At 39.2% G+C, this 13,971-nt stretch overlaps 1 protein-coding gene across 3 annotated transcripts in view; it reads left to right on the top strand.

The window, feature by feature from the left end:
- ITSN2 (intersectin 2) overlaps positions 1 to 13,971 on the top strand; it is an 80,196-nt gene that overhangs the window by 11,737 nt on the left and 54,488 nt on the right. For all 3 annotated transcript variants that reach the window (XM_018921390.3, XM_050973112.1, XM_050973113.1), the window contains exon 2: positions 1,265 to 1,328. In XM_018921390.3, coding sequence (XP_018776935.2) covers positions 1,298 to 1,328 — 31 coding nt within the window. In that variant the 5' untranslated portion in view covers positions 1,265 to 1,297. The remainder of the gene's footprint in view (positions 1 to 1,264; positions 1,329 to 13,971) is intronic.

Raw genomic sequence — 13,971 nt, 5'->3', positions numbered from 1 at the left:
TGTGTGTATAGCCAAAAAAATGTGTATATATATAGTTCACATCACCATTATTATACAGAGGAAGAATTGTTAACAACTGATCCCAGACCTTTTTAATTTTATTGAAGAAATGTGCAGTAGATACAAAAAAATGCTTTCCTGTCCTCAGGTGGAACTGGAGTGCTTTCCAGTTGTGTGATTTTTGTGCTGAGATGTGCAGGAGTTTCTTTGCAGGAAGGGAGTATGGGGGATGTGATATTTCTGTACTTAGTATTAAAATATGTGCCTGTATTAAGGTGAAGGGTTTTTTTGTGTATGTGTGTGGGTAGGAGGTTTGGTGTCTGAAAAGGGGGTGATCAAGATGTGATTCATGTTTCTTTTAATTAAAATAAATATTTCATTTTTCTAGCTTCGCCCTGTTCAATAGTTCTTCCACACAGAACGCAGTGATAATGATGTATAAATTTCAGTATTTAAGTAAAATTATGTCTTCCAAAGCACAGGCTCACTTCGTTTTCTTAGTTCTATATTTGTAAAGCAGTGAATTGTTCATGCTTTTCCCTTGGATAATTATTTGTGACTATTTTGCAGTTCTAAAGAATTCTTTATACAGGTACTCTTGAAAGAATCCACACTAGAAAAAAAAATCTTAGTACTCTGAGATTTATCATGAAAGTAAATTCTGTTCAGACCCCATTTAAATGCTGCTTTTGAGTGTTTATGCAGTAGCTCAGGAGAAGGAATAACTTCATTGTGTTGTTTCTGCAAAACTGGCTGATGACAGATTTTTATTGGGACAAGCCCTTTCTTCAGAATACATCACGTAAGAGTGTTTTCTTTGTTAATAGTGCGTGGAGTGTTGGAGTGGATAAATTTGAATAACAATTGGTTTTCCGCTTCGCTCAGCAGCAGCTTTCGCTTACGGAGCTGAGACCTGAAGTTTTTTTAAAATGAAACCCACAATATTTCCCGGGGAGCGCTGGCAGGGATGTGCTGGGGCTCTCCATGCGTCCCAGCCAGCCGGGAACTGTTTGTGCGCATCGCTCCCAACAGTTGGTACTGTTTTCCTTTAAGAACTGCCACGAGGTTCAGGACCGCACTGCATACCCTAGACAGAAAAAAAAAAAAAAAAAAAAAAGAGCAAGAAAAGATCCTGCCCCCCCCCCCCGGGTGTGATGCCGCTGGTTGAGCAGCCCCGGCCGGGCATTGTTCGCCGTCGGAAGCGGGGCCGGGGCCCGGCTCTGCCCTTGCTGCATTATTAATGCGCGATGTTTTCATGTTGCAGATGGCTGAGGGCTAGCGGGGCTCAGTCGGGACCATGATGGCTCAGTTTCCCGCAGCCGTGAATGGTGAGTAGCTCCGCCGTGCTCAGGCAGGGCTGGAGGTTTGGGGTTTGTTGTTTGTTTGTGGTTTTTGGTCGCTTTGCTGCAGATGCGATCTCTATCCGTAGGCTGGGAGGGGACAGCATCGCTGCAGTGTCATTTGGGCTGTGATGGCAATCCCGGGGCATTTCCAGAGCTGAGGAATGTGCGAGTTGTGGTGGAGCCTGCCTGGCTTCAGGCAGGGAATATGCTAAGTAATAGTTGATTAAACTTGCATACCTTTTCTGTTATGTAATTCAGCACAAAGTGTGCTCCATTATGGTCCATTACCCTGTGTATTTTAAACAAAATATTTGAACGTGTCACGCAGTTTGTGACATTGATGAAAACAATCAGCCCTTTTCCAAAAAAGAAAAAAAAAAAAAAGAGCATTTTCCTCTTGACTGTGCTCTTTCTCTTTGCACTGCAGAAACTTTTAAATTTGTTTCTTGGTGATTTCCTTTCAAAGACATGAGAGTTGGAACCTTAAAATTGTTCCTCTGTATGTGTATGGGATGGAACTTTTATTTTTAGAGGAGGCTTATTTGTGAAGGCACCATTTGCAAAGACCTGAAAGATATTTGGCATTTGCATGTTGTTATTTACAGAGCTAGCTAAAGTGAAAATGCAAGTGTAGAAACAATGTTTTGTACTTCAGATACTCCCGATAAGGAGTTTTTCTCCTGATACAAATAGAAACATAGATACACGAATGAGTATTTTGTTTGTGAAGGTTACTGCAGGACTGGGAGATCTTTAACTAATTTAGAAAATTGTCACTGAGATAAATTGGGAAAGGGTTTTTGGGTTGTTTTTATTCCCCCCAGAACAGCATTCAGATTTCAAATTAAACTTCTTATTAAACCTACAAACCTGTTTCATGTAAGTGTAATGCAAAAAAAATCTGTGTAATCAATGTTTTTGGGTTTTTTTATACAGTCAGCTGCTTTTACACCTTTGACACAAAGTCAAAAAGACACAAAGTCTTTTTCCAGACTTTGTTTCACAGACCTTACAATAAAAGCCAAGTAAAAGGAGTCAATAAATACTAAGAGAAACCCCAAATAATTTTTTTCACTTGATTTGACATAATGGATTTTTTTTTTTAATTTTTGCCATATGGTTTTTGCTTCTTAATTTAAAATAAACAGTCAGAAGCTCTCTTTGGAGAAGATACAGCTTTATGTTCTTGGCTATCTCTGTGGCTGATGTATGCATAAGTTATTTGATGTCTTTTAGTTTTGGCTTTTTATTCCTTGGTTCTCTTGGAGGATTGCAAGTGTGCTGTCAGTGCTGACCACATACACTGCTCTCAGAAGCCTTAGTTTGGGAGAATATCCTTGATATGAAATCCCTTGGGCAATACTGTCTGCCACTCTCAAAAGAAATGGTGTCAGGGGATGCTGCCTTTCCCCTCTCAGAATTTTACTGTGTTGGAAGGCACAGTAGGAGGGTGAGCATGGGGAAGAGAGATACAAGGCAATAATTAAACTGTTGCTCCTCACAGAGTAGTTTGGATGATTGTGTCAGCTGTGTGTAGTCTTGCACTCATATTTCTTATCAGAACTGGTGAAATTTCAAACAAGTCAGGTGTTTTAAACAATAGTTTTAATGTGATTTATAGGTAAATACGGAGCAACCTTTGCTGTTGAAGTTGTTCTCTAATCTTTGTTCCTCTTCCCTGCTACTTACACTTACAAGCACTGCTGTAGTGGTTGCATTCAAAGTAGTTCACCTGCATTTGCCACTCATTGAAGGAAACCTCTAATTATGTAGTTAGACCTTGGTAGTGACATGAAGAATGAGGTGATGTGTGAGGCAACCAAGCCATTAGGCACTGCTGCAGCCTGGGAGCACTGGCTGCCTGCCTCACCTTTGTGCTAGCACTGCCCTTTTTCTATGCTGCTGGGGGAAATAGTGGGCTCCTTCTGTGGGGAAAAAACCTCTTATTCTTACCAAGGTACAATATACTTAACTTTTAGTTCATGAGTAGTGTAATGCATGAAGTAGTTTCCATTTCTGGGTTGGTTTTGGTGCTCAGTGTCACAGAAAAGTGAGGGGATGGTATGGAGCAGATGTGTGTACAAGTGTGTGATTGTGTGACACAGCCTAGAGCTGCAGGGTTCACAGCACAATACTCAGCCTCAAACAAATACAAGTGGGAGATGCTGCAACACTTTATTTACCAGCCAAAGCAGAGAAAGCAGCTCTGCACAGGATCCTGAGAAGGAAGGGGAATGAGCTGTGTGTGTAGCTCCTGTGGAGAGACTCAGCTTCATTGAGGCACCTTCAGAATTTACCTTGGCCAAGCAGGGTCCTGAGCCTATCCAGCCTCAGTGTGTCCTGGTGGCCACTGTGCTGTGCTGGGAGCTGGCCACGTGTAAACCTTGTGTGCTCTGGGGGCACCTGCTATTGATAAACCTCTCTTTAAAGTCATGAAAGGACACAGTGCCCAGAAAGGAGCTCCCTTTGCTCTCCATTGCTGTCCAAGGTGACCTTTGTGGGTGCCTTAGCAACAAGCTGAAATTCAAAGAGGAAAACCAGGACTAAAGAGTGGGTGTTGATTTTTCTGGAACTCAGCACAGACCCTCTGGTTTTTACAAATCTATATTCCATGCAAAATGTGAAGGTTATGGTGACATTTTATATGAACAGGCAAGGCTGAGCAATGTGTTTCTTAAACAGCAGCAGATGGATAAGAGACATTTATCTATGTGGAGTCCAGTTCTATCAAAGAGCCACTCCAGGCATTTCCTTCTCCCCAGTCAGCAAACAAGCTTGAGGATACCCTACTGAGAGCTTAGTTCTATCCTGTAACTGCTTGAATACTGGTCATTATTCTTGTGAAAATGATAATACAAACCCAGTTTATAGGAGTTGATTCTTCTTACAAACAGTTCTCCATCTGAACAAAGCTTGCTTAGGAATCCATCCCAAGTCTTGCGAAAGCTTTTGGAAATGGCATTTTCTTACACTAAATAACAACTTCAGCAATTGTGTTTCTAAAGAAAGAGTTAATATACTAACTCCAAAAGACACTTAAAAGGATAAAGGCTTTAATAGGTTAAAATGTACTTCCATCTAATTTGTCTCAGTGATTGCTGCCTTTGTCACTGCAAGAAGTAACCTTCACTGCCATGGGATGCGTTCTTTCCAGCTGGAGAGGAGTTGCAAGATGTTTCTTTTCCAACTCTCCTTCCTTCTTCTGTAGGCTAGATTTGTTCAGGGTTTGATATCCATGCTGATGGATCTTGGTTTTGGAGCGATTTAATCTTAAGAGACCACCTAAACAAGGAAAACAGTATTTGCTGATCTGTATCTTTCACATTGTTTACTTAAGTACCATTGGAATTTTTGGGCTGTGCTTTTTTTTTTTTTTTGTTTATGTTTTTATTTGCCATTTCTGTTCCCTTCTACCACCTGTTTCCTTTCGATATAAATTTTCTGTGGTCCAGCAGGAAGATCTCTGATAAACTGAGGGGTAGAAAGTACACGCTTCCAAACCTTCATAAGTAAAACTGGATTTTGTGCTGCTGTGAATTTTGTGTCTTCACACTTAGGTTGGAGACTTAGTGTTGGAGACTAAAGCAGACATGGAGGGGGTCTGTGAGGTCCTGGTTCCCTGATGTCAAGGGCAAAACACTCACCAACAGGTTCTGCTGCACCTTTTCTTTAGAAAAGTCAGTCTCAAGCTTTGCAGTCTGAATGTTTTTGTATTAGGATCAACCCTGGTCATCAGAGTTCAATTAAAAGCTGCTTGAGTGCAACCTGACTCTTCACCTTGTGTGCACTGTAGATATGGAAACTGTAGACTTGAATGTCAACAAGTGTAGATAAAGACACAAAGCTGAATTAGACCTTGCAAAACAAGTATCAGAACTTGTTCTCCCATCTAAAAGTAGGAAAGGGAAAGAAATTGTAAGGCAAGACCAAATATTTTCTCTGTCTTTATTTATGAATTAAAGCTTCCTCTCGGTGAGGGCAGTGGTATCAGTCGATATGGAGAAAAATTCATATGCTCAAGTCAGAGGGGTGTTTATCTTCCACTGCCACACCCTGCAAAAAATTGGATTTCCAGTGTGTCTGCCATATTATATGTTTTCTTTAATCTTGTAAGTCAGAAATAGTGCTGTAGAGTTTCACAATACAAGGTGTCTTATTTATAGTTAATAGTGAGCATAATATGAACATGTGAACATGGAGGATGTTAGAGGAGATCTTAGAAGGAAAAAATAGTTAGACATGGAGGTATATGTTAAATAGAGTAAATGGAAATAGGTTTTAACAAGGGAGGATTGCACTTTGTGCCTTCTTCAGTACCTGAGTTTTGTAGAAAACATGTAACAGATCCCCTGGTTGGATTTGATTAGAGAAATAAATGGCTAAAAAGGAAAGAAAATGCAAGCTTTAGACCAGAATATTGTAAGCATGTTATTTTTTTTGGATTTTATCATGATGGCAATTTTAATGGTTATTTATGGCAATATCAACAATAAAAAGAAAATTTATGCTGGTTAAATTAGAAGATTACAAACTCTGGAGTAATTTTCTAGCCAGAATTACGCAGTATGGGCTGCATATCGTTGATTAAATTTCATCACATTTCTGCTGTGCTGACTTCAAATAACTTTTTAGCCAAACCATTATGGGCTAGAAGAATTTCTGCTGTGTGCTGGCTGTGACTAACGAGGAAGACAACCGGATGTGTTGGAGGATCACTTAGTAATTATGTGATTTGGGGAAAGGAAATGCATCCTAAAATGTGGTGGTTGAAATAAGGAGTGCTGTGTGCTATTGCTTCAGGCCCTGGTGAGACATGCTGTGGGTTAGAGGGTAGAATTTGGGTTATCTGCTTAAGAGGGGGAAAAAGAACCAAGGGAATGAAATAGATACAGAGCTGGGCTTCAGTGTAATTAATTAAGTGGTGAGAAAGAATAAAGAGATTGCCTTCTTTAACCTGCCCAAATAAAAGCTTACTGTTTTGTTTGGGGTTTTAATTTTAATTTCATCGCATTTCCTACTCAGTAAATAAATGTACTCTTTATTTTTTCATACAAGGAAGAACAACATTAAGGAAGGAAACCAACTTGTCTTTGAGTACAGTGTTAGCACAGGGGTAAATAGAGATGAAGCAGCTGTTGATGTAGTTGGTCTGGAAATGGGAATGGTTCTGTCAGCAGTGACATTCTGGACCATGATCAAGGAGGAAATCTGATTGCCTTAAGGCAGAACTTGCATTTTAGGAAGGAATTAATGTATTAGAGTTTCTTGGAGAAGCAGCAGACTGCACATGGTAACCTTGGAAGTCCCTTCCAATCTGGTACTCTTAAAATGTAATGAAGAATTAGATAATAATGAAGATTAGTGTTAGATCTTGAGCTGTTAACTTACTTTAGGCCTATAGTTTTGTTTTGCTAAGATTTCATTTTGTTAGTATCATGTGTTAGCTTTTATAAGGTAAGTTTTCACTGAGTGGGAAACCCAGGATGGTTTTTATCTGGAATACTAATACTATAATGTAAGCTGCTTTATTCATTTTGGATGTCAGAGAGACTTCCTGGTGTTTTTTCTTCAAAGCACATAAAACTCTAAACAAAAAACACAAGAAGATCTACAAATACTTTCCTAAAATGGAGCCGAAGGCTGAAGGCTTAGCTGAGAAGACTCAAAAACATAAATCTAAAACATAGCCAAGTTTCAAATTGCTTTGACTGTTAAAAGGTTCATTTCCTTGAAGGTTTAACTCCCAAGTTTGTGAAATACATTACTCTGATAAGCCACTTCATGTGGTTGTTGCAATTTAGGGCTGATGAGCATTGTGTGAAGTGGCACCATCTTAACAGCTACTAAATTCCAGATCATTTGTGATCATCATTTTGAGCAGGCCACAGACAATACTAATCAGTATTGGCAGAATGAGTTCAGGTTTAGCCCACTAATTATAATGGCAAGAACAAACACATTTTTCAGGCATTGTGGTCTGTCAGATATATTTATATAATGCCTATTACTTTAATTAGGAATCTTGTGTGTTCAGGCTTTCCTGTGAACTGCATCAGTTCTTTGGGACATCTGTTGTTTTTCTGACAATGGGACAGTAGCTTTAAATCATCTCTGAGAGAGCTGCAAGGGGTGAAACCCTGGAAAGCTGAAAGTAAGTCAGTGTCCATGGGACTAGCATTCATCCTGGCTATCTTCAGAGAAGATGTTTTAATAAGCTAAAAACATTTGTGTTTTAGTTGGATGTGAAGTTCTCTGTATGCAAGTCTCAAGAACAGGTAGGATGAAATGAATATCAAGAACTTTTGCTGCTCTTTTACTTCGTCTTACTGAGTAATTTGCTTAAAAGTTTATCTATGTACATATAAATAAGAGGTGGTATATTCTAAATTATGCACTGACATTTTCCCCATAAATTCTTCTCATAACCATGATTTTGCATTGAACCATGATCTCTGCAGAACAGCTGTTTCTGTAGGAAACAGATCTTTCCTGAAAAGTCCTGGTTTCACTGCTGTGAAGCTCTGCACCTGTCACAGTGTGTGTTGATACTTGTATAATTGTACTGAAAAGGGTACATTTATTTTTTCTTACCAGCTACAAGTGAAATTTGTTGTGAAACAAATGATAGTGCTTTCATAGGTCTGTGTCTCATAGGAAATCTTCAGGATTGGGAAAATAAAATTTACAGGTGTGAGTTAGTGTAGAAACTGTTTCTGATGGAGATGATGTGGGTTGGAAGGCCAGCAGAGTCTCTCCTCCTATTTCTCATGTTCTCTGTATTCAGATTGGATTAAGAAATACACAGACAGTCCTTTTTAACCTTGCCTGAAGATAACATTCACTAAGCTCCCTTTTCTGGAAGCGATCCACTCTGTAGCTGCCAGAATCTGTTACACAGAAGGAATTAAACACAAAGTAAGGATATCTATGAAAAAGGTGGCCACAGAGAGATTGAGTGCTCTCTCCTGTGCTAAGTGAGACTAAATGGATGAGAGTTGTGTAGTTTAATTTAGACACAGCTACAGGTAGTTTAGGTGTTTTTTCAGAGACAGCTAAAAACCTGTAAAGCCATAACAATATAGAAAATGCTAACAAGGGAAGGAATATTCATTGTATTTTTTCATAGCTGCAAAGCAACATGATACCTAGTGAAATGATTGAATTTAAGGCTAACAGAAGAAAATGGGTTTGTTTGTTGAATTGGTAGTTTGTTTAACACAGTGAACACCTCACAACTCATTTTTAGGACTCACTGTCTTTAAGATCTTTTGAAAAAACGTGGAATTAAAACTTGAGGAGAAAAGATCTGTGCCATGGCTATTAAATGGTTGCTGCCTTTTTTTTTCTTTTCCTTTCCCTTTGGGGGCTTTTATGGCTCAAGAAGCTTGCTAAATCCGTGGTTTCTGGCAACTGAGAAACTGTAACAACTGTAATACCCAGGGAAGAATTCTGTTCCAAATTCTGGCCCATAAATGTCCCTATGAGCCTGCTGGCAATGCCAGGATTAGGGACTGTGATATAAACTGATATATATAACTGATATGATATAAACTGATACCAATGGTTGTATGAACATAAATTAAACAGTTTTAAATTTATTACATTTCAAATCAAGCCCCCATTTGTGCTAGCACAGTAATATTGTATATGTGCTGGATGTAGTTGGCAGGTTCTGCTAATTAGTAATTTATCCTTCTAAGGAGAACTGTTTGAGCAAACTCGCTTATTCTTGCTTCTGTTTCCTTTGTGTTTCTTCCAGTCTTTTTTCTTTCTGCCAGGACTAGAAGTTACAAAGAGGAGGGTAACAAGAGTGATTAAAGATACAGAACAGCTTCCATGTGTGAATTAATTGAATTGATTAGGACATTTCAGCTTGGAAATGGTAGAAAATACAGATGTCACCTTCCCAAGGTCATCCATTATTTTTCAGGCAAGGGAATGGTATTTATTCTCTGATAACACAAGGATTATCCAGTATCAGATAAGTACCATAGATCTCAGTCGTACAGAGCACTTTGCACTGTGTCAAATAAACAATGAAAGCTGTAGGAAGCTGTGGATGACAAAAGGTCTTGGATTCCTTAAATTATTAGAGATGGGTGGATTTTCCTTCTAGTAATGAGGCAGTTCTCTGGTTCAGGAGCTGCACTGGGGCTGAGGAGACATCCTGGAGCAGCACCACCACATGCTTGGCTCACACTGTCACTCTGTGCTGGGATATCAGCTGGGGGAATATTCAGTCTCTGCTGGAAGGACTGTTACTGTGTTTTGTTTCCTGAATTATCTCCTGTTTTTATTTTATTCCAAGATCATTCAGGAAATGCCTCTTCATTTTTTTTCTTTTCTCCCACCCTTCCTGTGTAATTTTTGGGGGTTATTTTTTTTTGTCTGTTTTCCTCTTCTCTTTCAAGTCTGTCCCAGTTCTCCACTGCAAATATGACCCATCAGCCTTCCTCCTGGTCCCAGACTTCCTCCTCAAGTCTGAGAACCCAGAAATGTGGTTTTTACTCTGATGAAGGTAGTGATGAGAACTACAAAAATTACTGGAAAGGGCCTAATATTCCTGAAATAGAATTCTGTTCTGATTTTTTCAGTGTATGTCTTTGTGGGAGAATAATTTCCTTTACCACACCTAATTTCAAGGTTCACTTTGCATCCTCTTCCCTGGTATTTTTACTGCCTGCATTTCTCCTGGTGCAGAAAGATTTATTGGCTGCCACAAATGGAAACTCACCTGAATCTTATTAGTTTTGCTGCACTCCACAGAGATTTGCTAGACAATAATTAAACAAATTGTTCTTTTGTAAATTTTTAATTAAGTCATAGGGTTGATTTGTGAATGCTGGTGAGCAGCAGCAGCATAAAACATCAGTTTCCAGGATTAGAAATGTTTGGATTAAGCTCTGGTGATCTTTTTCCACAAACATGGTAACTAAAAATTTTTGTTTTTTTCCTGGAAGGCTTTGATACAATACAGGTTGATGAGTTTACTTGAAAAAGCTTCTGACTTGTCCTTACCTGAAGGGTAAGCATGGCTTCAATCTTCTCTGTCAGGCTGGGAAGGAAGGCCATGGATTTTGTCAGCTGGAAGTTTGCTCTCCTTAAAAACAAATAGAGGCAGGGCTTTAAGCTGGAGAATTTAGCAAAGTATGATTATATTATGCCATGATAATATTGCTTACTTGACCTTTTCATACCTTCCATTGGTCACTCTTGTTGGCGTGACTTTTCTCTTCTTTCCATTTCTAAAATCCATCCAAAAGTATGAATTGCAGGTTTAGGAAAATGACCATTCCCATGTGCTGGGCACTGGAGAGGATGTGCCTCAAATCCTGTGTGCAGTTCTGGCCCCTCAGCTCAGGAAGGACATTGAGAGGCTGGAGTGTGTCCAGGGAAGGGAATGGAGCTGGGGAAGGGTCTGGAGCACAGGTCTGAGGAGGAGCAGCTGAGGGAGCTGGGAAAGAGGCTCAGCCTGGAGAAAAGGATGCTCAGGAGGGACCTTCTGGCTCTGCACAGCTCCCTGACAGGAGGGGACAGCCAGGTGGGGTCAGGCTCTGTTCACAAGTAACAAATGACAGGACAAGGCAAAGTGGCTTCAAGTTGTACCAGGGGAGATTTAGATTGAATACTGGAAAAAATTTCTTTCCTGAAAGGGTTGTCAAGCATTAGACAGGCTGCCCAGGGCAGTGCTATAGTCATCATCCATGTGGGCATTTAAAAGACATATAAATGTGGCACTGAGGGACTTGGTTTAGTGCTGGGCTTGGCAGTGCTGGGTTGATGGCTGGGCTCCATGATCTTAAAGGTGTTTTCCAACCTAAATGATTCTGTGGTTCTGTGATTCTGGGCACAGACAGAGCTGTCATTGGCTAGAAGAATGGGCTTGGTTCATGTGCTGCATCAGTGTAACTCAGCAACTACAACTGGTTTCGCTGCCATTGTTTCTCCAGAATTAGGCAGAAAATAATTTTATAGTAATTGCTGGTATTGATTCTAAATCTGGCAAAGGCTTAGATTAAGCCCAGCTCTGTGTGCCAACATCTTCATGTAAGGAAAGGCAAAGTTAATTAGCTTTTAAGAACAAAACGTGAGTTTACCAGCATTGCATATTGGAGTGATTGCAGTTTTTTGATGAGATGTAGGAAGCTTGCTTCATTAAAACTTTAAAAACCCACTATGGAATGAATTGTTAAAAACTTTACAGAAAACTAGTGTAAAGGGTAGCATATTAATTTGCAGCTCAGAATACTGTCAAGTTTATACACATTTCTAGCACACATTTCCTGATGTACTTTTACATTAGTGGACCATTAACAAAACTTTACTTTTTTTTTTGTTTGTTTGTTTGTTTTTCAGTATTATTCTTCCTTGGTGTGGGTTTTCTTTGTTGCTGTGGTTTTCTGTTTGGGTTTTTTTTGTTTTGCTTTGTTTTTTGGGTTTTTTTTTGGTTTTTTATTGCTTCAGTGGAATTGGCAGTAATTTAATTAAAAATGATCTTCTGAAAATGGATAGCCTTAATGAGCTGAAAGATTCTACGATATTTATAAAGTATAGAAATACAATCCTGCTATTATAAACTGATAGTTTAAGTGCTTTGGAATAGCCAAGTGTGCTGTAGAGTTCAGAAAAGAATTGGATCTATACTGTTAGCATGGATTACACTATTATGTATCTCTAAATTGTTTTAGGGATTATACTCCTCCTGAAAGCATGGATTATGTTTCTGCATTGGGATCACTGCATGGCACAGAGTGTTCTGTTTTCTGATGTTCCTCCTTTATGGATGGATTTTGTGTATCAGTGTGGGGGCTGCCAGTGACAAGATCTCCAGGCAGAATTCTGCACCGTATCTCACAGGAGCAAGTGGATAGTTTAAACAAGCTCAATATTTGATTTCAGTGAACTGCCCAACCTTAGAGTTCCCAGTATAGCAAATATCTGGAAATTCTGTACATAATGTAAAGAATAATAATTGTACTCTAAAATGCAACGTGGCTGCTGTTGCTTTGTCCACATTTCTGTAAGTTTGCTCTACAATTAAACAGCCTTTTCTTGGTCAAATCTTGTAGCCTTGCACGTGCCTGACACTATTTAACAACCTGTCTGCAGGTACCAGCTGTGCAAAAGGTGCTTGAAAAAATCTTTAAAAATTCTCTTGGCTTCAATGGGCACAATTCTTGTAAATTTAGTGAAATTACAAAATTGAAGGAGAATCATGTTTAACATGTTTTAGCTACAAGTTTTTCCTTTTAACTATGTGCACACAAAAAGAAGTTGCTGAAGTTACAGTTAAGCACAGAAATAGATACCCTTTTCCTCTGGCTGCTGCCTTGGTGTTGCTTAATAAAAATGAGAGCCTCCATGGAGCATTTCTGGTAGGATGAGTAATTGGGGATTAATGTATGTATTGTGAAAGAAGATTGCATGTGGCTCCTGTGATGGCCTGAGATTGTGGAACCTGGGAAGAGCAGGTGCAAACCTCAAGGAAGAGCAGATGATGCTTTGGGATGGACCCAAATCCTCCACAGCAGCAGTTCATACCCATTAGCACACCTAAATAAGGGTAGATGCTGATTATTAGTCATTTTTCTCCTATTAGAGATATAGAATCAACAGTGAAGGAGGGAAGCAAATATTGGAAATAGCAATAATACTGATAAAGAATCTCAAATTCAGACTAATGGTAAAATGTTCTGTGTATTTTCAGACTCCTGGAGTGTTTACTCACCACTGAGGAAAAATTAGAAGCCTGATTCAACATCTCAATTGGGAGTGTTAAATCAAATCTATGACAAATGCCTCTGTGGTAAATTTATCTGCGAACACAGAAAGACTGGAATTACTAGATTAATCCCAATATGTCCTAGACCAGACAACTCTCTGGAGGCTCCTAATAGGAGACTGTAATGTAATTGCTGGTTGCATTAAGGAAAACCCCTTCTTATACAGCTTGAGGCACGTTGCTGCTTGTCTGTGCTGAAATTTCCCAGTCTTTAAACACAGGGATAAATATTTATTTAAGGTCATTATGAAGCTTCATGCTAGTTTTTTTGATGGTTACAGAGGTGGTGATATAATCCTCATGACTTACATGTACAAGGAATGCTCTTTCAATTTAGGTTTATCATCTCTGGAGTTAATTAACTTGGTAAGTCATAGGAGCATAGTTTTTATTAGAGAAAAATGAGCAATCCCTGTGAGTGAGAAACAAAGATATTCTGGAGAATGTGAGAAATGTCTTATGGTTTTTCCTTATCAGTAATCCTGCTGTTCTCACTATAGCTACCTCTTGCCTATGGGCAGGACTAACCAGTAGCAGAGGTCTTAACAGAGCATTTTCAAATCTATCTACTTTTCTTCTAGGGCTGAACTTTCTTTTCTCCCCTTTCTTTCAGTGGTGATTTACTGTTTTAAGCAAAGAACAGTGCTTGTTTCCCTTTTGATGTTGGCAGCCCATCAAAGCAAGTCCTTTATTTTATTCAGAAGGTTATCTGTCTGATGCAGTGCTGTAAAGACATTTCTAGAGCTTTCCTGAAATGCTGCGATCCTGGCATAAGTCGACCTCCCTACTATCACCTCAAGAGGTGTCTTGTATTTAAAACAAACTTAACGAAACTGAAGATATCAA

This window comes from Serinus canaria, chromosome 3 (assembly GCF_022539315.1).
Source record: "Serinus canaria isolate serCan28SL12 chromosome 3, serCan2020, whole genome shotgun sequence".
In the NCBI taxonomy this organism is placed as follows: domain Eukaryota; kingdom Metazoa; phylum Chordata; class Aves; order Passeriformes; family Fringillidae; genus Serinus; species Serinus canaria.
Note: the sequence above shows the minus strand (reverse complement) of the source record. Positions and strands in the feature narration are given on the sequence as shown.